At 38.1% G+C, this 24,900-nt stretch overlaps 1 protein-coding gene and 1 pseudogene across 1 annotated transcript; both read right to left on the bottom strand.

The window, feature by feature from the left end:
* Positions 1-3,471: 3,471 nt before the first annotated feature.
* On the bottom strand, positions 3,472-4,781 carry LOC105711888 (cell adhesion molecule-related/down-regulated by oncogenes-like; annotated as a pseudogene).
* Positions 4,782-13,742: 8,961 nt separating this feature from the next.
* On the bottom strand, positions 13,743-22,973 carry TRIM77 (tripartite motif containing 77). The gene is given in 9 exon segments (XM_012444845.3): positions 13,743-15,187; positions 15,190-15,330; positions 16,701-16,798; positions 17,506-17,530; positions 18,389-18,617; positions 21,262-21,312; positions 21,314-21,358; positions 22,184-22,259; positions 22,261-22,973. Coding segments are annotated over 9 exon segments (1,380 nt in total). The 5' UTR covers positions 22,620-22,973; the 3' UTR covers positions 13,743-14,831.
* Positions 22,974-24,900: the final 1,927 nt, after the last annotated feature.

The following is a 24,900-nucleotide window of genomic DNA, read 5'->3' as shown; positions in this document are numbered from 1 at the left end:
GGGCAGTGTCTCCAGCACAGCTACCTCAGAGGACTTCAAACTGGGACTCCACTGACTCAGCCTCCGCCTGACTCACACTCCAGGGTCAGACAGAGTTTCTCAGCAAAAGCCCATTCATGCCATGCACGTAAAAGAGAAGGTACTCTCCTCCTGCCTCTTTTTACTTCCTTGGTTTTTGTTCTTTTCTTTCTTCCCCACTCTCCTCCTCTATACAAATTAGGACAGGTTGGGAAGAAGTAACTTGGTACAGCACCCTCTTCTATCAGGATTATATGGGAGGGACTCTTGATAGAGAATAAAAATAAGCTTGAGTTCATACTGGCCTTATCCTTAAAAAACCAACAAATATCATCCCTTTCCCAGGGAATTTTATGCCATTAAAGCCTCTGGAATGAAGCAATGATTATGCCCTAGGGTACACTCTGTATTAGACTGAACATTTCTGAAGCAAGAAGCTTTGCTTTACTTATTTTTGCCCTGCTAAAGGCGGTAAGGGGACATCCATGAGCCTGGGACCCTGACCTTCCCTGTGGGAATGTTTTTCAGGACTCCTGCACTAAATCTAGGGTCGGAGATATTTAATGAAAGGTAGGGTAAGTGACTTAAGAAAATTGTCACACTCTTGATATCTCTCTCCTCCACTCCCTGCAGTAAGGAGTTGGCCATTCCCATGCATGGGAGTAGGCAGCAATATTTCAATATTTTTCTGTGTATATCTGAACCTTAACTTTCAACAAGACTTTCCTTGCTCATACAAGAAAAAACAAAAATACAAAATATAAACTTACCTATTTCATCTGAATGAGCTCCCCCACAGAATCCCTTATGACATTGGGTACAGCTTCTGTAGGTGCTATCTGCATTTATTCTTAAAGCTCCAAATCTTTCCTGCTGCTTTAGGTGCAAGTGAATCTCACCTTTAGCACTCAGGATTGATAGAAGGATGCACAGAAAGACAGATATAGATAAGTACACTAACCTGTTTCACTGTCTGTTATATCTGTGAATTCAAACATCAGTATCACATTCTTTTAATTTTTTGATTTACTAATATATTTGAAAATCAACCTAAGGTTAGTGCCTTCTAAGTATACCTTTATTCTCTTAAATGTTTCTGTGTATTTTCACATTTTGTTCTCGTGAATATTAGCATCACAGAAGTAGTTGTATACTTTTTATATGAAAACCATTGAATACTGAGTGTTTATTTTGTCTTTATATGTTAGAAAATTTTTATTTATAAGTTTTTTTTCTAGGTAAATAATAAGCTTCAGAGAATAATGAAGATGTTTACCATTTTATACTTCCAGCTTCTAAATGTGTTGTGTTAAAATATCCAGAAGAATGTTCAGCAATAATATGTTTTTGGCTTGCTTCTGACTTTCAACCTAATGCTTACAGAATTTAAAATCATGAAAATTATGCTGACATGTACATTTGAAATAAATTATAAAGAATGAAAATTGCTATTTACTTTTATTATTATTTGGTTTTATTTTATAATATGTATCAATATTTAACAAATTTATTTAACATATATTGAAGTAATTTTTTCTTAGTATATTAGTCATCATTCTCCAGAGAAACAGAACCACCAACATAGAGAAACAGAGTGATAGAGAGCGGTAGAATAATACAGAAAAGAGAGAAAGAGAAACAGAGATGGTGTCTTGTTGCCCAGGCTGCAGTGCAGTGGCACAATCTGGGCTCATGGCAACCTCTGCCTCCCAGATTCAAGTGGTTCTCCTGCCTCAGCTTTTCAAGTAGCTGGAATTACAGGCACCTGTCACCATGCTCGACTAATTTTTGTATTTTAGTAGAGACAGGGTTTCACCATGTTAGCCAGGCTGGTCTTGAACTCCTGACCTGAAGTTTTCTGCCCACCCAGAAAAACTAATTGTATTATGAAGAATTGGCTCACAAAATCGTGGAGGCAAAAAATGCCATGATCTGCAGTCTATAAGCTGGACCCTATTCAGTCTGAGTCTGAAGGCCTGGGAGCCAGGGCAGCCAATGTTGTAAACCCCAGTTCAAGGGTAAGAGAAGATAAGATGAAATGTACTAGCTTAAGCAGTGACACCCATCCCCAATGGCATTGTCAAAAACAATGGAGACCTTGGTTAGGAACAGTGAAAAGGGGCTTGAAATCTTTAGCATGCTTTGTAGCAGCAAATAAACTTCTGGCTGTCAGCCAGAGAAAACCAGGCAAAGAGAAAGCCAAGAAAAGGCCTCCTGGGATCACTGATTTCTGGAGATATGGAAGCCTGTGTTTCTGTGCTAGACTGCACTCACTCAAGAGCAATCAAGGCGGAATGTGGACGAATTTGTAAGCATTCCCCAAGTTAACCACTGATTCATCAGCAAAGAGCTTTTACCCCTCCTGGCTAAGAGCTAAACACAAATTCTGAGTGAACACTGGGTGAACAATAAATTATTCTGTTCCAGGGAGTGACTCCTAGAAACCAGACTTAAAAATAAAATCACATTCATCTCTGGTGATCTGGAAGACTGACCATGCACTGTCTTAGCAGTAACCAGAGAGAGGACCTCTGAGCTGTTAGTCTACTGAATATGTAGCGTAATTGTAAATTTCCTGACCAGCGAATGAGGTCTCCAAGCTACACACACATTGAATGGTAAAGGACAAAAATCTAACTAACTAGGAGGACTTAGGCCCAACTTTTGAAATACAGATTTAGCCTCAAAAACTGAACATTTTAAGGCATACATTTTAAGATACATTCATATGACATTATACTACAAAAAATAAAAAAATGATTTTCTCTGATTTGAATTAATGTCCTTCATGCAGTTCACTCCCAGGCCTGTTTTGTGCAGTTGGTTACAGGCTTGAAGTCAGAACATGAAGTTGTTTGCACATCGTTCGGTTTCCTGGGGTTGCTAGAGGACTCCTGAGGGGCTGTTTAAAGAAATACTAGGCGAAGGCCATGCTGTCTTTTCAGCACAGTCCTCTGAGATAGGTGGCAAAATAAGAGGGTTCCAATGTAAAATGTTGCTCTCTGTTTCTTCTGACTTTCCCTAATATTTCCCTAATATTTTGTCACCCACCCTGAGTGAATTCCAATAAATAGACACAGCTGTCCTTCTGTTGAAGTCTTCTGGATTTTCTGTGTGATCAGAGCTGACATCGTTTCTATTATCCTGACAGCATTTTTTTTCTTCCTCTGTAATAACATGCTTTGTGGATGATCCAAAATCACCAAAAGTTGCCATGGATATCATTGTAGGTCCACTCACAATAATACTGATGCTATTATTGGCAATGGATTGGTAGAAACCCAAAAGAGAGGAGTTAAGAGAAAGAATTGTCTAAATCCTCTGATGAATCTTAATATGTTACATGTTTCTTTCCTATTTTTTTCCATTATGCATCCATAAGATACGAGTGGTCACAGGTTTAGCAGAACCATGTAGTTCTACAAATCCACCACATTTCTGGATGGCAGAGAGAGGATCAGAAGTAAAATAAGATGCCAAGTCTAAACTCATAGAAGAGCAGAGAATCATAAGAGTAAATACAGCTGTGTCCGTAAGGGTCCAAGATTCACATGAAGAGCCACAATGATAACTTGCTTAAATCCACTGCCTTTTTCTATTTCAAGTCTTCCAGTAGACTGCATAAATCCATTCCTATTATCTGCTAAACACTGATACAGCCCAGTATCTTGCATAATAACCCCACTGACTTTCAGTTCATTTCCTGCAGTTAGATGTCATGGGGAAGGATTAACAGGCTGTGCATTATGAAACCAGGTACTATTGGCAGCTGGGTTCCCACAAACATTACCAGTAAAGTGGACTGTGGAAAGCAGAGACACTATATGATCCTGTAGTCTTTTAGAAATGGGGGCATGTTCAAGTACATGAACCATGTATGTCACATATTTTACAACTCCAGATCGTTTCCCACCATGGAGGAATAGTTTCCAGAATCCACTGGGTTAATGCCATCTGTGGCAAGATGAGAATACAACCTTCTCCAGTTGCTCCCTGGGGCAATATCCTGCCTGTGCTTTAGCCAATACACTTGAGGAGCTTGGACCCCACTAATCACACACTCCAAGGTTACAGGGCTACATGAAAGAACAGTTTATACCTGTGAATGAGCAGGGTGAAGAGTGTCAAAATCATCTCAAGAAAGGTGACTCACAAGGAGCTTTTGACCAATAGGTTCACCTTTTAATTCGTGACATGATTATAATCTGCATATTTGTCTGATCCCTTAGACAAGGATACATTCAAAATCTAAAGATGTCCTGATGGAAGGATTAAGTAATCCTCTGTGGAATGTTTCAGCCACATTCCCTGGAGTTTAGCTCACACCTCAGCTTTGGGGTTACTCTCTGGTACCCTGCAGTCAATGAAACCAGCACTTTTTTTCTTCTGCTGTAACAACATGCCTTGTGGATGAAACAAAATCACCAACAACTTCTGTATATACTGTTACAGGGCCACTTACAACAACACTGACCTATTGTTGGAAATGCATTAGTAGTAACCCAAAAGGGAGGAGTTAAGAGAAAAAAATTGTCAAATTCTCCTGATGAATCTTAATATAGTCCATGTTTCTATTCTATTTTTTCCATTATGCAACCATGAGCTATGAGTGCTCACAGGTTTAGCAGAACAATATAATTCTACAGGTCCTTCCAGAAGGCAGAAAGTGGCTCAGAAGTGAAATAAGGTGTCACGTCTGAACTTGCAGAAGAGCAGAGAATTGTAAGAGCAACATACAGCAGTGTCCATAAAGGGCCAAGATGTAGATGCGGAGTGCAGGATTACCGAAGCAGGCAGAACAGGCTTCCAGAGCAAAACCCAAGCCTTGATTCATTTTCCAAAGTATTGCAGTCCACGGTAATCAAACACATTGTTTAACCTTGACTATCCTTCCTGCTTACTAAAGACTTTGATTAGGGACAGTCTTCATGGTGTCCATAGAGGTTCTCCCAAACTGAGAGTGACAGCCGGCTTACATCTTCAGTGATTCAAGTCTGCAACGTGTATACACTTGTGCTTGGGAGAGAAAGTAGGGAAGCCACTTTCTGTACTCATCTTGGAGTTCAATTCAGTGTAAAAACACATCGTGGCAGTCCTGCTTGTAATAAAGTCCAAACTAGCAATCTGCCTTACAAGATAAGCTGTTATGTAATGCCTTGATTTTAGGTCTCTCTGCGGGTTGGGCTAAGCAGCCCGCTGGGAAAGTCACCCCTCTGTCACGCCCTCCCGCAAGCGGCAGCGACTACAATGAGGGCTGAGATCTGAAGCGCCCCTCCAGGCCCCCACAGGGCAGAAGAGGGCGTGGTGCCTTGCACGCCTGGGCGGAGGCGCTGCGTAGGGGGGACGCTGCGTAGGGGCGGGACGCTGCGTAGGGGCTGGGGCGCTGCGTAGGGCGGTGCTGCGGTTAGGGCGGGGACGCTGCGTAGGGGCGGGTCTGCTGCGCAGGGCGGGTCTGCTGCGCAGGGCGGGGACGCTGCGTAGGGGCGGGTCTGCTGCGCAGGGCGGGGACGCTGCGCAGGGCGGGGACGCTGCGCAGGGCGGGGACGCTGCGTGCGCGCGGAGTCCTAGGTCTCCTCGCACTGAGTGAGCTGAGCCGGGTGCCCGCGCTGAGGGGAGGGTTGGTGAGGGCGCGGAGTCACAGGACGAGTTTCCGCGGCCAAGCTTCTCTGGACGGAGGCTTGAGGGCACGTAACCCGGTGGGCACAAGACCCACCAGGAGCAGGAGGAGCAATCCTGAGAAAGACAGGTGAGGCGAGTTGTAGAGGCCGCCCCAGTAGGTAGTTTTTTTTAACCCATCCTTCTCCTACTCTCAAGTAGTTCACAGAGTCTGTTTTTCCCGTATTGATGTTTTATGTGTGTTCAGTGCTTAGCTCCCACATGTAAGAACATACAGCATTTGTTTTTCTGATCCTGCATTGTTTTTCGATCCTGCATTAATTTCCTTAGGATTACAGCCTCCAGCTCCATCCACTTTGCTGTGAAGGACATGATTTCATTATTATTATTATTATTTTTGTGAGACGGAGTCTTGCTCTGTCGCCAGGCTGGAGCGCAGTGACGCAACTTCGGCTCACTGCAGCCTTCGCTTCCCAGGTTCAAGCGATTCTTCCTCCTCAGCCTCCCGAGTAGCTGGGACTGCAGGCGGGCGCCACCACACCCGGCTAATTTTTGTATTTTTATTATTTTTATTTTTTTTTGAGACGGAGTTTCGCTCTTGTTACCCAGGCTGGAGTGCAATGGCGTGATCTCGGCTCACCGCAACCTCCGCCTCCTGGATTCAGGCAATTCTCCTGCCTCAGCCTCCTGAGTAGCTGGGATTCCAGGCACGCGCCACCATGCCCAGCTAATTTTTTGTATTTTTAGTAGAGACGGGGTTTCACCATGTTGGCCAGAATGGTCTCGATCTGTTGACCTCGTGATCCGCCCGACTCGGGCTCCCAAAGTGCTGGGATTACAGGCGTGAGCCACAGGGTCTGGCCAATTTCATTATTTTTTATGGCTATGTAGTAATCCATAATGTATGTACCACATTTTATTTATACAGTTTACCATGGATGGATACCTGGGTTAATTACGTCTTTGCTATTTCGAATAGTACAGCCATTAACATAGGAGTCTATGTGTCTTTTGGGGGGAATGATTTATTTTCTTTTGAGTATATACTTAGTAATGAGATAATTGGATCAAATGGTGGTTCTGTGGTAAGTTATCTGAGAAAGCTCCAGACTACCTTCCATAGTGGGTGGACTAATTTATATTTCCACGAGCAGTGTATGATAATCTTGCGCTATCTTTAGTTTACAAAATTTCTGCTAGACTCAGCTCGGGGCTGCAGCCCTGAGTGCAGCAGGTAGCTGGGACTTCCCTAAGCAGATAATGTTCACAGGTAAAGAGAGTGCTCAGATCCCAGGGTTTTGAGGAGAGAAGCAGAGGAAGAAGTTAGGGAGAGGGCCACATTTGGATGCCCTGAGGAGGGATGATAAGCAGATGTAAGGAAGGTGGCATTGTGCTAGCCACTGGTGACATCCTCCTAGTCAAAGTCTCCTGGAAAACGTGAAGCCTCACAATTCCCAAGCATGCTGCAGTTCTGGAGGGCACAGTGCCACTATTCTTCCCAGCTTGACTCTCTTCTCCCCCATAAACGTGGAATTCTGAAGCCAGGAGACACCAAAAATTATCTTCCACCCCCACAACCTTTAAACTTTCAATTTGTGATTAAATCACAATGCATCCTTCTCTGTAATAAATTGTCCTTAGCTAGCACTAGATAGATCTGCGATCTATGATTATCTCTACTCTCTTGGGCAACAAAAATAGTGAATTGACTGATAAAACTTTTACTCCTGGAAAGTAGTGTAAAAATTGACTCCTAATAAATTTTGCAATATGAAAATATACTATCATGAAGCAGACCAGTGGTTAAAAACTTTGTAAAACCAATATATATCCTCATGATAAAATACTCCTTTGCTAATGTGTTGGCTGTTGGATTTCTCACAACAGAGAGACATCTTCGGAGTTCTTCCCTGTGAAGGAAATATTTCTCTTTTGTCTTCTGACACCTCTCTGAGGATCCCTTTTCTATGTCATCTGGTAACTTCTTATTTTATTTTTTCCTTTTATAGTTTTGGACCAGTTCACGCCATATTTTCCTCCCATTGCTCCCTATAAAGCTATGAATTTTGGAAAAAAAAAAAAAAAAAAAAAGGAAAAGAAAGTCGCAAAAAGAGAGGAAGAGGATAATCCTATCAGTAAAGAGGATGTCATGCTGGACACTGTGTTGATTATGACACACAGTGCACGCAAATCTCCCTGCAATCTGCAGGATGGCTTTTATTCTTGTATTTTTCTTTGATCTGTCTAATAATGGGAGGAGAGAGTAACACTCTCAACGTCCCTCCTCCAATAAATTGTAGATTTTCTTTTAAGAGATAGGGTTTTGCTCTGTTGCCCAGGCTGGGGTGCAATAATTTTACATTTATTGAATTACAAATTGCATTTTCAGAGCATTCTTTCCTTATAGGATTCTGCATAGCAAATCTAGATTAAAACAATTTTATATTTTAAAATACTTTGTAAAGCAAAAGGCATGTAACTTTATGATGTTTTTATAATACGTCAACCTGGCTAAACTGTAAGAATGTAAGAGAGCAAAGCAGTCATTTCATAGCCTACACACACTTCTCCCAGTTATCAAGCAAATACTAACCTAGGAGCTACTGTGATGATTTTGTGGATGCAATTAAAGTTCCTAATCTTGACTCTAATCTATGGAGATTATCTAAGTGAGCCTGACTTAATGGCAGGCCATCAAAGCAAGTTTTAGGCATTCCTTGAATAAAACTCCAAATAGCAAAAGTTCTACATTGCTCCTGACTGCCTGTGGACAATATCTTTGTTCTGTGCTAGTTATATTTCTGCCTGCTCCATTTTTTTTTCCCTCAGAATGACTGTCTTACTGATCTCCAACTTGCTTAGTCAGTCTCCATAGTAAGATGTCATTTGTTTCTTCATTATCCCTCCCTCCTACTAGTTCTGCTTCTCCAGTTGAACCCTGACTGATACAAGACTAATAGATTTATTCTCACTTTTGAGATAGCATTATATAATTTCTTTATTACTCTGCATATCATTCTATGGCAGACTAAGCTAATCTCACTAATATAATCCATACCCATACCTGGTTACCTAATGCTCTATATTTGGAAGATTTAACTGTCACAAAGTGAATATATACTAAATATTTTGTTAGCTGAGAGAAAACCATGGAGATTATAATAAGACATATTAGAAACTTTTCAATTAATTCAAGCCAACACTATTGTGAGTTTTCCACCTCAGCTGACTTTGTATTTTATGAACTTATTTCAAAAGTCATTTTCTTTAGTCAACTCTAGATAGTACATAATAATATCACATAGAAAGTTATAGTCAACAATATAAAAACAGGTTATTTGAACTTTACTAAATTTTGTTTGAATTCTCTTTTTTTTCTTATATATGTCCAGATTTTAAGAGGCAATTTATTCTTAGGACTTCCAAATCCTTATTTCGTGCTCTATTTTCTTTCCTGAGTTGCCAATTCATAAAGCCACCTGGATGTTACTCAGGCTCTTAATGTGAAGTAGGGCACTTCAAGTTTCTCATGTCCAAAAACCCATCAGCTTTCATTCTTGAAAGGTTATTCTCACCTTCCTGGTTTCAGGAATCAGTATGACTATTTACCTCCTTATCTATCCTGGAAAACTGAGATTTAGTTTAGACACTGTTTTCTTCCTCAGTTTCCACATCCTATCAGGCCCTAGATAGTGTTGTTAAACCATAAAACCTTAAATGTCTGTCAGGTATATTTTGTCCTTCACATTTCTAATTTCTTCTTTCTTAATTCAAGCTTTTACTATCTCTTGGAAATTTCTTCTAATTTTTAGACTTACTTCTGCCATTAGATTTACTCTCACAAATGGTTTCTGAAAAACCACTTTCCATGGGCACTAGGTGACCACCCAGTGGATTCTTCTTTGGTGCTGGTGCTTGTGCCTGCTACTGGGGGACTCGTAGGCAGACCTGCCCAGTATGGCCCTGCCCGTCTTGCTCCTGCTGCCCCCAGAGCTGAGGAGGGAGCTAAGGACATTGTGAACTCCACGAATCAGCCCACGAATTACTTGGGGCTTCTAGTAAACAAGGGTCAAGTATAAACCCAGCCATGTTTTATCAAAACCAGCTCTAACACATAAGCACCATCTACTGGCTTGTAGGTCGAACTGCACAGCTCAATAAAACTTGTAGACGGAAATGCCTAGGGCTGTATGAGAGAAGCTGAAAGACCAACTATACCCAGCATTCTCTACATCAGGGGTCTTCAGACCCCTTGGCCTGTTAGCAACCTGGCCGCACAGCAGTAGGTGAGCAGAAGATGAGCGAGGGGTCCCACTCTGTTGCCTAAGCTGGTCTCAAATCCCTTTGCTCAAGCAATCTGCCTGCCTTGGCCTCCCAAAGTACTGGGATTACAGGCTGCATTCATATATTATTTAAAATATGTGTACAACAGTACTACAACATTCTTCATACCATTACTATTCATAGTATACCAAAATTTGAAAATGTTTATCTCCAGTAGAATGCCTAAATAAGTTGTGATATATCCATGGAAATAAATTTTATGAAGCAAAGAAAAAGAATGAACTCTCACTACTCGCAACAAAATGAAAGAATATCAAACATAACTTTAAGAAACGAATCAGGACAAAACTTAAAGAATATTTAATATTAAAGAATATTAAAATTAACAACACAAAAGTTCTATCTAAAGACTTTTTTTCTTTTACCCCACTTTTTAAAATTTTACCTCTTTCAATGTATTTAAAGATTATGTCACACACAAAGACCTGGACCTTTCCTATCTCTTCTGTATCTCTACAGTGTAACAGAAGCCTAAACCACTGCAAGGAAAATCAAGAAACATAGCTTCCCGTAGGGTACTGGTAAAAACTTATTTCAGCTCATAGATGGGAACAAGAAATTGAAAGATGGGAAAGAGCATAAATACATGTTAAATTAAGACCTAGAACCAAAGGCAGAGCAAGATTACTGAGAAGGTCCCATTCATAAGTCCCAGAGACAGTGTCTGCCTATAACAGAGGCTTAATCAGAACTGTTTTGTGTATCTGTGTGTATGTTTGTGTAATTATTTAACCTGATCATAGAAAATACATTTTTTAATAATATAAAATATTCTGTGAGACAAATAATTATAAATTAAATCACAAAGAAAATATTAGTAAATTCCACAGTGTTAAAATACACATAATATCTATATTGATTATGGTCTTGTTTTTTTATACTATATATACATATATATGTGTGTGTGTGTTTGTATGTATGTATGTATATGAAAATGCCATATATTTTTATATATATGGCTTCTTCATCTATTTGGTACTAAAAGTCCTATGTAAATAATTTATATATTGAGTGTGTTTCTACCTAGGGTTCCTAGCATCTGTTTTAACCTTCTACTTTATAACTTTGGTTGCTACACTTTTGATACATATTTTTTTTATTTTTTATTGTAAATTTTGATAGCATTAAATTGTCAAATCGAATGCTGTTAGTTTAAATTCTACTTACTTTCTTATCAGATTTCCAGATACTTCTTTCTTAATGTTTCCATGTTTCTAGCATAATTTTGTCCTTCTCTTTACTTGCAGCCTTTCTGAATTATTTTGCTTTAGGCATCTTTTTTTGTATATAGGACATAGCTGGGAATTACATTTGAGCTTATAAAAATAGTTTTTTTTTATTTTTTAATAGATAAGTTAAGACCTTTCACATTTATTTTATAAATGGTGCATGAATTGAATATCTCTAATATGACTAGTAAGTACACAAAAGAAACTCAACATCATAGTCATTAAGAATCTTTTAACTAAAACCCAGATTACACACCACTATTAGCTCAATACAACAGCTATAATTAAAAAACACAGACAATAGCATTCATTGTTAAGGTTATGAAGCAATGGGAATTTTAATGCATTTCAGGTAAGCATGTAAAATAATACAGCCACTTTGAAAAATAGTTTGTTTTCTTAAAAAAAGAAAACCATAAATGTACCAGAATACCCAGGAATCTCATTCCTCAGTATCTACCTAAAAGAAATATAAATATGTTTACTCAAAGACTTAAACTGGTATATACACGATAGCATTATTTATAATAGCTAAAAACCAAAAACAATCCAAATCTTGATCAACCCTTGAAAGAAAAATCAAAATGTGAAATATTCATTGAGTGAAATGCTAATCAGAAACATAATGAAATACAGATTTATGTTACGATATGGATAAATATTGGAAATATTGTGCCACGTTAAAAGACACACTAAAGACTATATATTGTATAATTGCATATTCAGAGACAGAACGTTAGCGAGAGGTAATTGATTCCCTGGTACTAGGGTAGAAGGTGAAATTAATTGTAAACCAGCACAAGGCATCCTTTTGGAGTAGTGATAATATTCAAAAATTAAATTATGGTGACAGTTGTGGAACTCAGTAAATATACTGAAAATCACTGAATTTTACATATAACATGGGAGAATTTTATATTATACAGATATCTCAATAAAGTTGTTGAAAGTATTGAGGAATATAAAAGTTATAAAATTGCCAAAGTGCTTTTCAAAAAGGAATAAAATGAGAAGATACATATTATTTGTATCCAAATGTACTATAAGTCTGGAGTGATCAAGAAAGTATGTTAGTGTATGGTGAGATAAAGAAATATGTACAACAATAAAACAGAATTAGAGTCCAGAAGTAGATAACACATATATGGTCAATTGATTTTTCACAAAGGTGCTAAGATCATTCAAAAGATTAAATGATAATCTTTTCCACAAATAGTGTTTACATTTTTGGAATTCATATGCAAACCAATGAACTTCAAACCCATATTACACTGTACATAAAAATTAACTCAAAATGGATCACCGACCTAAATGTAAGCCTAAAATTATAAAACTTCTAGAAATAGTCATATAAAAAAATTTAGTGACCTTGTGTTAGATATTATTTCTTATATGTGGCATCAAAAAATTAACATTAAAAGATGACAAATTGGATTTATTAAAATTAAAAACATTCTTCCAAGGAGACCATAAAATTAAAATATAAGCCATAGACTGGCAGAAATTATATTTGCAGAACATATATTTGATAAAGCATTTGTATCAAAAAGAGCTCTTACAACTCAGCAAGTAGACAAACTATCCAATAAAAGCACTGTACAACCTAAAAGACTTGAGCAGTTGATTCACTAAAGAAGATACTTGGATGGAAATTAATGATATAAAAAGATGCTCAAGGCCAGGCGTGATGGCTCTTGTCTATAATTACAGCTCTTCGGGAGCCCACGGCAGAAGGATAACTTGGGGCCAGTAGTTCAAGACCAGCCTGGGCAACATAGAGAGACCCCCATCTCCACAGCCAATTTTAAAAATTAGCTGGGCATGGTGATGTGTGCCTGTAGTCCCAGCTACTTGGAAGGCTAATGTGGGAGGATGCCTTGAGCCCGAGAATTTGAGGTTACAGTGAGCTATGATCTTGCCCCTGCACTCCAGCCTGGTTGACAGAGGGAGATCCTCTCCCAAGAAAAAAAAAATGCTCAACATCATTAATCACTGTAATATATATGGAAATTAACCCATAATAAGATATTACTACACATTAAAAAATAGAATGGCTTATATGACAAAGATTGAAAATATTAAATATCAGTGAGCATATAGAGGAATAAGAACTCTTATCGAGATGCTGGTGGCAATGTAAAATGGTCAGTCACTTTTTTTTTTAAAAGTATTTTGATAGGTTCTTAAATGATTAAAAATATCCACTAAATAATTTAGTACTTTCACCCCAAGTAACTGCCCACATAAATGAAAGATATGTGGGTTAATTTGCATAGAAATATTAATTATAGTTGCCAAAATTGGGAACCATTCAGATGCACATCATCTGGTGTTTGGATAAATAAAAAGTGGTGTATTTGAGCTATGAAAAACCACTCAGCTAAAAAAGAACAGAATATGGCCAAATAGATGCAACCAGGAAGCTCCATTCCCTTTGAAAGAAACCAAAATATTGAGCAAACCACATAACTAACAGACACTATAAAGCAACTATACAATCCAGTCTATAAAACAACCAGCTGACAGCATAATGACAGGATCAAAATCTCACATATCAATACAAATCCCAAATGCAAATGGTCTAAACTCCACAACAATTAAAAGGCACAGAATGGCAAGCTGAATAAAAAGACAAGACCCAAGTGTATTTCGTCTTGGGAGACCCATCTCACATATAATGACACCTACAGGCTCAAAGTAAAGGATGAAGAAAGATCTACCATGCAAACAAAAAAATTCAGGAGCATCTGTTCTTACTTAAGATAAAACATACTTTAAACCAAAAACAAGAAGGGATTACAAAATGATAAAGGTTCAATTGAACAAGAAGGCTTAAGTGCCATAATCATCTCTAGGTATTCTTTCTGTAATAATATGTCTCAGTCTGTCCTGTCTTGCTAATTATGGCTTATATACTACAATAATTATATTTTAGTATATTTTTGTTGGTTCTATAGCTTTTAACTTTAATAAATTTTACACATTTATTTAATTATTTAGATATTTCTTGAATATCTCTCATCATCAGACTGGTTTTTTATTCTGTAATGAATGAAAACTGACATTGGCCTTCCCTTTTTGTAATTTACAAACTTGAAAAAAAGACCCAAATTATGTTAGGAGTTTTACAAAGGAAATGTGTGAGCTGTTCTTGACATCATGTTTCCATGAGACCTCTATTTCAGAAAGCTGGGAACTGGTGGAGGGACAGGATTTATCCAGGTGGGAATGGAGAATTTTAGGCTGACACTGAATTTTAATAAGGGATATCTGGAAGGCAACCTGTCTGTGCTTTAATTTGACTCAGCTGGGTTTTCATGCTCACATAATCTTTCACCTCTAGTAAGCTTTGATAATGTAAAAGATCATGTATCTTATATAATAAAAGACATTACATTTATTCAAATAAAGTAGAAAAGACATGTATATACTGTACATTATCAACACTTTAAAAAATGACATAATAAATACATATCCTGGAGGTAAAATGAAGTAAAAGGTAATGAGGTATGACTGATTTTCTCCATTAAGAAAGTCACCAGAATAGGAGCCTCCTCTGCCATTAGAATTCCCAAGGCCTTGGTTAGTTTTATAACCTGTTGCTGATCATTTAGATCCATGGATCTAATGAAAGGTCTGAGAGGAAAATAGAAAATGCGTAAGAGGAAAATAGAAAATACATGAGAGGAAACTACAAATGAAGGAACTTTGGGCAATGTTAACAAAGCTCACTATCCCACATTCATAATCCAGGAACACCCCCAGCCAGCCTTGGGGCCTTGGAATATAATGATGTAACAGTGGGGAAGTAGAGAAGAGACTGAAATGGTCATCCACTTTAAGACACAGAAGTAGAAAGGTACCCTCAGAGTCAAGTCGCATGTCATTCCTCTTTGTCCAGGCTTCCCTGCAAAGTCCTATCACCCAATTACAAGAGTCTTTCAGATCCACCACCTAGTAATGTTTGCCAGAGCTGAGATCTGAGCTCCCCAGGAAGACGTATACTCTGTGCTTGTTGGATTACAGTACATGTCTGTATCAACAAGGCTGCATTGCAAACACCTCAGGTCTTTGAACAGGAGTTTGTGATTACTGCATTTCTTATGATCCAAGGTGATATACACTGTAGCAAAAAACAGTGAATGCAAAGAACAGTTTAAAAGTTCGGAGGTGCAGGTGCAGAGGCAGTCTGGCAAGTGCTTAACACCCAATCCCTGAAAACAAGCAAACAAAAGCAACTGGTTGGTTTTGTTTGTTAGGAATATTTCCACCTCACTAAGGTCAGTTTCAGGCTACTAACAATTTAATAATCAGTCAAAAAATTTCAAAACATTTAACAATTTAGTCTCATGAGTCAGTGTTGACTGGCTCTGGTACACCATTCTATCACGAATGGCTTATGGAGTATATCGGGAATTATGGAGACAGTTTAGCAACAGCTTCTTGTCTATTTGTAGAGCAAATGAATCTTTAATCAAGCAATTAACATGAAAGAAAATGTAGAGAATACATAAAGACGTAGGATGTCAAGCTCTGATTTTATTTTTACTAGACCACTGAGATTTTCCAGCTCATTCATAAGATGCCAAGAAAACGCAAAATGGCCCTTTATTTAAGCCTCCTTATTAACCAATTTTCACAAAACATACTAAAAATAATAAACACATTATTAATTATACTTAAGCATGATATTGTTATCATTATTCGTCCTAAACAATGAACACTTTCCCTAAGATGGGAGGGCTTCACACTTGATCTTAGCCAAAAGGCCAAGAAGTAACGAGGGCTTCACAACGTAAGCAAGCAAAGGTGAAATAAACTAAAAATCTATATGTGCCTTTTTAAAAAGATGGCTTCTCTTCCAGAATTTCTGATTTGGACACCATTAGATCAGAATTCTCTTAATTTTATCCTATCCATGGCTGCCTCTCTTCTGCCTGCCAGACCCACCCTCTATTTCCACTTGTCTGTGTAGCCCTCTACACAGTGAAGGGATTATCTTTCAGTCTGCTTTGTGGTTATACCTGTTGTTTACAAACTTGTTTTAATGTTTTTGAGAATCCTGTGGTTTTTCAAATGTATTCCTTAAAACTTCAGTCTTTAGGTAAACATTTGAATATATTAAGATGTTTCTAAGAATCAGATTATCTAAATATAACCATAGTTATGAATATGCAGTTTTATATGCTACATTGAAAAATTAATATTTTATCTGTAGCATCCCTCCAGGTGTTTTCCTGAGTGGTTTTTTTTTAATACTCAAAATAATCATGCTACACACTACATTTCTTGTTTATTTACTCTAGACTTCAGTTAACTTTTCCTGAAAGTTTATTAACAGTTTTACAATTGGTTATAAAGGTTTCCATATTTATCTGCTTGTTCACTGAAAATAATAATGAACAGAGATGGAAAAGTTTAGAATGAAGTAAATATAGGTCACCCATATAAAAATACTTATGTTGGAAATATTAGTGCAGCTCATACTTTTACCTCTGAAGAAGTTAAGCCTTTCTGACATCCCAGTGACGGTCCATGCACTGAGCTGTGGGTTCACCGGCTGAGGCATGGCCAGCTGCAGAAACTCATTCCTGCAAAGAAAAATACCTACTTAACCACCAGTCCCAAAGGAATCATTAGTAATCCAGTAAAGATGCTTGATCAGAGTCCTCACAATTAGGTTGAAGAGTGTAACTTGAACTCAAGAACTGAGAAATAATTGCAATTGTAACTGTATTTTATTATGTGCTCTGCTGCTTTTAACACCTCTATCCCAGTAGAATACATCATCTCAGTCACAATTGTTATCAGTTCTCACCTTTCCAGCTTCCCTAGGTGAGCCATGCAGAAGTTCTCCTTTAATTTCTGAAATTTGATCGGTGTCAAATTTTTGGAACGTGCCACCTGCTACATATGGAGCCTCAGGTCTACACTACATTCCTTCTTGGTGATGTTGCCTTTCTCCTATTTTTGCCATCTTTCCATCCCTTGCCTCTCTGAAATTATTTTCCTTTCCCATGGACAACCTGGTATAACCTTGGAATATTTAGGATTTAGAAAATTAGAGGCAGGAAAAATAGTTGTCTTACTGAAACTTCTATAGTAGGCCTTGCAATTAATACTTCTCCTCATCCTTCACTTTCGTCTGAAGTAGTCAATATAAAAAGCCTGGATGACTTTTAGAAAAGAAAGGAATAAATACAGAAACTCGTCACTACAAGTATGGGTCCATTCCAGCAGAAACAGCCCGATTATTGTCACAATTATTACCATGACTTGGATAGAGGGGCAAATTTACCTCTTCATTATGTCTCCTAAATCCTATAAAGAGAGAGAGGACAGCTTAGTTTGCAGCACAACGTGGTTCTCTAGTTCAGTGCAGTCTGAGGATATGGACTGGATTGAGAAACTTAATATCTTCTACTTTCCTTCTCTGGATAAAGCCATTTTTCATTTTCTTTATAAATATGAAACCCAGTTTGACATCTACATATGGTTGATAAAATTACACTCTTGGTGAAACATGGACTGAGGTTGAACATATGGGAAGACATGCTGCTGTACAACCACCTGCAGCCAGATTCACAGAGGTCTCCACAAGGTTCTTACAAGAATGTGTGGGTCACTTGGCCGGGTGCAGTGGCTCACACCTGTAATCCCAGCACTTTGGGAGGCCGAGGCAGGCAGATTACCTGAGGTCACAAGTTCGAGACCATCCTGACCAATATGGTAAAACCCCATATCTAAAAAAAAAAAAAAAAAAAAAGAATGTGTGGGTCCCAAATCTAGGAACTCAAAACTAAAATAGTAAATAATCTTCATAAATCCCACACTTTCATATAGTGACACATCTGTATACAAAACTGAATCATATATTCATGAGCTGCTCTGTTGCAACTGCTAAGAATTGATGGGTATAGTAAAATAATTTTAGAAGGAAATTTTCCTGGAATTGTTACTAGAACCTTTCCAAATAGTTTTCCTTCTCCTCTATGGGGCAAGAAGGAGTGAGACTTGGTGTACAGAGGGGCGAAACCTGCTACCATAAGGTCAGGAGAGGCAGAATCTGAATATTTGGAACCAGAAAAGAATACAGATCAAAAAGGATACAGATTCTAGCAGATATGATTCCCAAACAGGGTGATATTCAGTGCCCTGACCTCCTTCTTCAGTTTTTCCCTGGATCAGGTTCATACCTGTTTTCCAGCACATTTCCTTCAGTTTCTCATCCATTCCTCCCAGGAGTCTCCCCATCTTGGCCATTCTAGTTTCACTTCTCCTGAGTTGCAGAAAAATCAACTTGCCTTCACTTGCCAGGCCCTCTAAGTGCTTTTGCTTTTCTGCACAGAGGTGCTGACACACCTTAGGATATTCAGCGCTGATCATCATGACCCACAAATGCATAAAAACCTGTAGTGACATTGGATTCATTAAATCATGGGTCTAAGTGATTTTATTCTTTCCTTATCAGATATTACTTGTTTCATATTTTGTGCTATTCTGCTAAATATAGTTTAATATCTTTCCACTTCAAATACAACATAAATCTTCCTTTCTTCCTCCATCCCTTCCTCTCTTCCATTTCCCTGCATCATTCCACCCACTTTCCCTCAAACCTTATTTTCATTTTAAAAATGAAGATAAATTAAGATCAAATTTATAATGTCTTATATAATGTTCTGACCTCTTCATTACTATATCTAAATTGTATTCCATTCTTCTCAACACTCCTACTCATAACAATTTACTTCCTCAGGAAAATAGAGAACATAAGACATTACTGAATCTTCCTAAATTACTTCCATTTCCAAAACACTCAGTGTTTTTACCAGCAGTTGGCTGTGCTCACCTATTACCTAAGACTACTCATCTTTAACCACCCCTTCTCTAGATTACTCTTACAATGTTCATTCTTTCCCTCTGCCCTCCTCTGTCTTCCTGTCTCTGTCTCTATTGTTTGCCTACTCTCTCTTTCTGGATCCATTTCTCTGTGTCCCTCTTTTTCTGGCCTGCCTTTGTTTTTCTCTGTCTCTGTCTTTCTGTCCCTTTCTCTTTATTACCCCCATCTCCTTCACTCAATTATTATTATTTTTGAGACAGGGTCTCAGTCTGTCACCCAGGTGGGAATACAGTGGTGCAATCATTGTTCACTGCAGCCTTGAATGCCTGGGCTGAGGAGATTCTCCCACCTCAGCCTCTTGAATGAATAGCTGAGACTACAGACACATGCTGCCATGGCAGGCTACTCGATTCCTTTTTTTTTTTTTGAGATGGAGTCTTGCTGTGTCTCCAGGCTGGAGTGCAGAAACGTGATCTCGGTTCACTGCAACCTCTGCCTCCCGGATTCAAGTGATTCTTCTGCCTCAGCCTCCCAAGTAGCTGGGACTATAGGCACATGCCACCATGCTCAGTTAATTTTTGTATTTTTAGTAGAGATGGGGTTTCACCATGTTGGCCAGGATGGTCTCGATCTCTTGACCTCGTGATCCGCCTGCCCTGGCCTCCCAAAGTGCTGGGATTACAGGCATGAGCCACTGCGCCCAGCCTCAATTGCTTTTTTCGCACAGTTTTTCCCTTCTTTCCTTTGCACCTTTAAACGTGCAAATTTCACAAATTACTTTGGAAAAAAAAAAATTCTTGTCCCAATTACCTCATCTGACTTCTCTTGCTAGAACATTTCTATCCCTATCAAAGCTAAATTTATTGATCAAATGTGATCAGACTTGCTGTGCTCATCTGTGTGATTAATGACCCCTTTACTTCTATTCCCTACTCCTTCCTGAATCAAACATTACAGCCTACCAAGAGCTTCTTTTTTCTAAATCCAAGTATTGTGCTTAAGTCCTAGAATTCTTCACCTTCTTTCTGCATTTGACACTTATTTTCTACTTATTCCTTTTAATCATACCTTGTTTTTCCTGCCACAGAAAAATACATTCTTATAAAGCCACTGACTGATTTCTTCTGCACCTTCTTATCCCTGAAAATAGACTGTTCTTAACCAGCATACATTCTACAAACCTGCATTCTTTATACCCATTCTCTGCTTTATTTTTCCCTGAAGCACTTCACAAACATTATTTATTATAAAGTTTACATTTTAATTTGTGGATTGAATTCTCCCACTAGATCATAGACTCCTGGGGTTAGTGATCTGTTTCTTCTTTTGTCCACTTCTGTCTCATGTTGTTGGGCTAGAGCGGTGAGCAACACACGATAGCCCCTCACGAGAACGCAGGCCACCTCAGAAAATCCATCTGAAATGATCAACGTGATTTTGTTGTTTCCCTTTGACATTCACACAGTATCATGTGTCACTTCTTGTTGAATGAATTATTATTCTCTCCTGGTCCCTGTTTATATGTCCCTTTCAGAAGTGCTTGAGATCTTTCATAATAAAAATGTTGTTTAATTTACTTACTCAGTTTTAGGTACTTAATTCTTATTTATGAATGGATTATGTAATCATAAATTCTTAGCTAAGCATTCACATTCTAGACCTGGCCATAATTACATTTATAGCCATATCTCTTATCACTGCTGGACACTTTTTCATGAAGTAACCAAGAGGAGTTACTCACATGTCCAAATAATTTTACCATTTTTCTAACTTCTACCTTTCTTATTCCTAAAATCCTTCTATCATTATCATCCATAAATTTCTCAATTTTACTAATACATTAGCATCAGATTGATTTTCACCTAGAAGCTATTTTTTTTTTTTTTAGCATTTCATGTCTGCTAAGCTGGTGTAGAATCCCATTTTTACCTTCATCCTACATGCCATTTTTAGCACATTTTCTTGTCTCTGCAGATATGTATTGTTGGTAGATACTGCTTTATCTAGAAAAATCAGGATGTTTTTTAGTTATACATTGGATTCAACATGAACTCTCACACTGAAGATTATGTTATTTTGTAGAGAAACACGTGTAGCTCTTTTTTCTGATCATCCTACTCAGGGGACATTATGATTAAACTCAAATTCTTCCCCTACAAGTTACCACATTTTCTATTCCAAACTAGTTCTGAGAAAAATGAGCTTACTGCTTACCTTCCATTTTTGTATTATGTTGGTCTCTCTGTTTAGATTTCTTTGATTTTTGTTTTTTTTTTTTCCAGATGGACTTCATTTGCATCAGGAAGTTCTCCTGAAAAACAAACAAAAAACTATAAATTTGAGCACTAGAAAATACTGCATATTTCAGATACTTCTAAAAGAGATATAGACATGGGACAAATAAAGAGTGCAGAATGCAGACATGTAGGGGCTTTTCTTGAGGACGCCGATTGTCAAGTCTGAGAGGCCAATCAAACCAAGGGTAGAATTCCCAAATTTGGCAAACAAGATCCATTATCTTAGAAATCTGGCACTGAAACTGATACAACCTGGTCAATTTTCAGAAGTAAATCTTATTTTATATTTAATTTTAAAATGCTAGCCCTCAGTTCATCTACAGTACTATTGGAGCATAGTGACGAGTATTTATTAGAATTTTTTTATAATAGATTCATTGCAATCATGACTGTTAGCCAATGACTATCATGGAAACTAGTGATTAATCTAGAGCTCCTTACACTAAAATACCAGAACCCTAATGCTCATCAACTTTGACATCATTCCTCTCCCTCAGCCCAGTAGAATTTAAATTTCAGGTGAGCAGGGATGTTTGTGTGGTTTCTTCAGTGCTTTATCCTAGTGTCTAGAACAGTGTCTAATATATGTTCATCAGTAATTCTGTTTAATGCATAAAATTATTAATGATTTACTACTAATAATAATGATTTTATTATAATTAATAAAAAGATACATTTAGGTTGTAAAGGATGATACATTTAGGATGTACAAAATCTGATTGAAAAAGCATAAAAATATTAGTCCATAAGATTATTAATAATAAAGTGTGTCTTTCCTTATTACCTGTAGGATTCAGGGTCCTTCACATTTCAAAGTGCAATCAGTGGCATTCACTTACCGTATAGTATTCATCAGCCTTTATCCTACCGTGTCTGTGAGTAGCATGCTCTGGCGATTGACAGCAAAGAATACAGCAGCCTCCTGTCAGTTTCAGAAGTGAAGTTGTTGATTTCCTGGTGGCTTCTACAGATCAGCATGGCAGAACTTGATAAGTGGCAGGTGACTGATTCTCTGGTACGAAGAACTTGTTTCTTAAGAAAAATAATGTGTTTGAAGTTCATTTGCTGTGATATTTCCCTGCACACAGGGCAGCAAGTTGGAGTTTGTGCATCTTCCCACAAGAGGCAGAGACAGGGACTACGAGCTCTGTGCCAACAGTAAATGGTGATAGGGTCTGTGAAATAGTCTGTGCAGATCGAGCAGGTGAGCTCAGTGGTAGAGCACTGCATGATAGCAGAAGCCATGTTTCTGAGAAAATAAAAGGAAAGTGTCATTTTTCCCCCAAGGCATATGACATGAGATGAAGACCTTTTTCACTCATTTATGTACACACTGTAGCAGGACAGTCCATGTTTTCTGAATGGCTAAAATAGGATGGAGTGGCACAAAGAGTGCAACAGATTGATAACATGCACTCTTTCTGAATGACAGCTTTGGCCTATACACTATTTTCTAGCTCCCTAATAGAAATCCAATATTTTTCATATCTGTTACGTCTTCTACAAAAATTTCTAAAAATCACAGGTCCTGAGCTGCTCTGTAGCCACAGGCAGTGAGTCATTATTTTGTGCAAAGCTGTCAAGATTTCCATTCCTTCTTTTTTTTTCTCATTCTCTGATTGGTGTGTACTCCAATTCTATACTCCAATTCTGGCCAAAATAACAAGAAAGTAGACTCCTGGGAGAATTCTGTAAAAGGTATTCTTGCTACAGAAGAGACACATGGAAGAAATAATTGCCTTTTCTGCCTCTGGACATTATTTGGATGCAATATTTGCTTGTGTAACCATTTTGTGGACTCATTATGAGCTAATCTAAAACAAAACCCAATACTCTAAGGAAAACAGAAAGGTGGAAATAACCCGAATCCTTAATAATACAATAAAACACAAATTACATAATTCTGGAGAGGCCAACTAATGCAATGGAAGAAATGGTGGAAAATTATCATTTTACAGATGCCATAAAAATAATTGAATCAGGCAAGAATAATTAATGGATAATAAAATAACTAAGTAATAGATTTTGGGAAAGAGCCTATTCGCGTATCATCAAAGTTCTACCCCACATGTTAGCTCTATCCACAGTGTTACTGAGGTATAATTGATAAGTGAAAGTGTATAATTTAATGTGTACAGAGGTAGATGACTAAGGACACAAAACACCTCTGTAGTGATTTTGCCAAAAACATTTCACCTGCATGTAACCATGAGAGGAAATTGGATAAATGCATTTGAAAAACACTATGCAAAAAATAAGCCTGGTATATTAAAATAATTTTAATTTCTTAGGAGAAAGTCTTTGGAAACAGCTGCATAGCAAAGATAATTAAAAGAAAAGAAAAATTAACTACAATGTAATTATAGTATCATTGATTTGTACCTGGTTTGAAAAATGTTACAGCCAATTATGACTTTATTGAGACATTCAGGGACATCATAAAACCTAATAGGGTCTTACGGTTGCAGCTCAGAAATGGAGAAGGATGAAAATACTATTGCCGCCTTCCTGCAAGAAAAAAAGTGCGAGACAAACTAAAGATTAATGAGTTTTCGTTTGTCTGTTTTCTTTCTTTCCTTTCTTTCTTTCCCTTTCCTTTTTTTTCTTTCTTTTCAACACAGTCTCTTTCTGTTGCCCAGGCTGGAGTCCTGTGGCACAATCTTGGCTCACTGTGACCTCTGCCTCCCAGGTTCAAGCGATTCTTCTGCCTCAGCCTCCTGAGTAGCTGGGACTACAGGCACATGCCACCATGCCTGGCTAATTTTTGTATTTTTAGTAGAGATGCATTTTCACCATATTGGCCAGGCTGATCTCAAACTCCTGACCTTGTGATCCGCCTGCCTTGGCCTCCCAAAGTGCTGAGATTACAGGCATGAGCCACTGTGCCTGGCTCGTTTGTCTGTTTTCTAAACCATTAGAGAATAGAGGTAACAAGACAACTCAATAAGTTCTGGATAGAGACAGGTACAGCACTGAGAAAAACAGGACTCATGCATACGTTTATCTGGGGCAGATTCTACCAAAGCCCATAAAAGCAGGTAGAAGATAAACCAAATGGTTTTAATTTACTGCTACAAACCAAAGCTGGGGTAGAGTGAGTGTGCAAAGACTCTTAGGGTCACAGATACAGAAGAATCCTCACCCAAGGGGCAGGCCTTTCCAATAGAAATGCCAAGAGGCTCTCACAGGGAAAACCAGGAAGAATCAAGAGAAATTTTCCCTTCTTGTGGTACTGACTAGGAGAGAAAAATAGCAGCAAAGACATCAAATCAACCTAAATATTTATCAATGATAGACTGGATGAAGAAAATATGGTACATATACCCCATGGAATACTATGCAACCATGAAAAGGAACAAAACAATGTCCTTCACAAGGACATGGAAGGAGTTGAAAGCCATTATTCTCAGCAAACTGCGGGACACAGAAAACCAAACATCACATGTTCTCACTTATAAGTGGAAGCTGAGTGATGAAAAAACATGAACACATGGTGGGGCGGGGTGGGGGCAACACACACTGGGGCCTCTCAAGGGTCAGGGGTGGAAGAAGGGAA

This window comes from Aotus nancymaae, unplaced genomic scaffold, assembly GCF_030222135.1.
Source record: "Aotus nancymaae isolate 86718 unplaced genomic scaffold, 86718_ANA_hifiasm-v0.15.2.pri h1tg000059l, whole genome shotgun sequence".
In the NCBI taxonomy this organism is placed as follows: domain Eukaryota; kingdom Metazoa; phylum Chordata; class Mammalia; order Primates; family Aotidae; genus Aotus; species Aotus nancymaae.
This window is presented reverse-complemented; position numbering and strand designations above follow the sequence as displayed.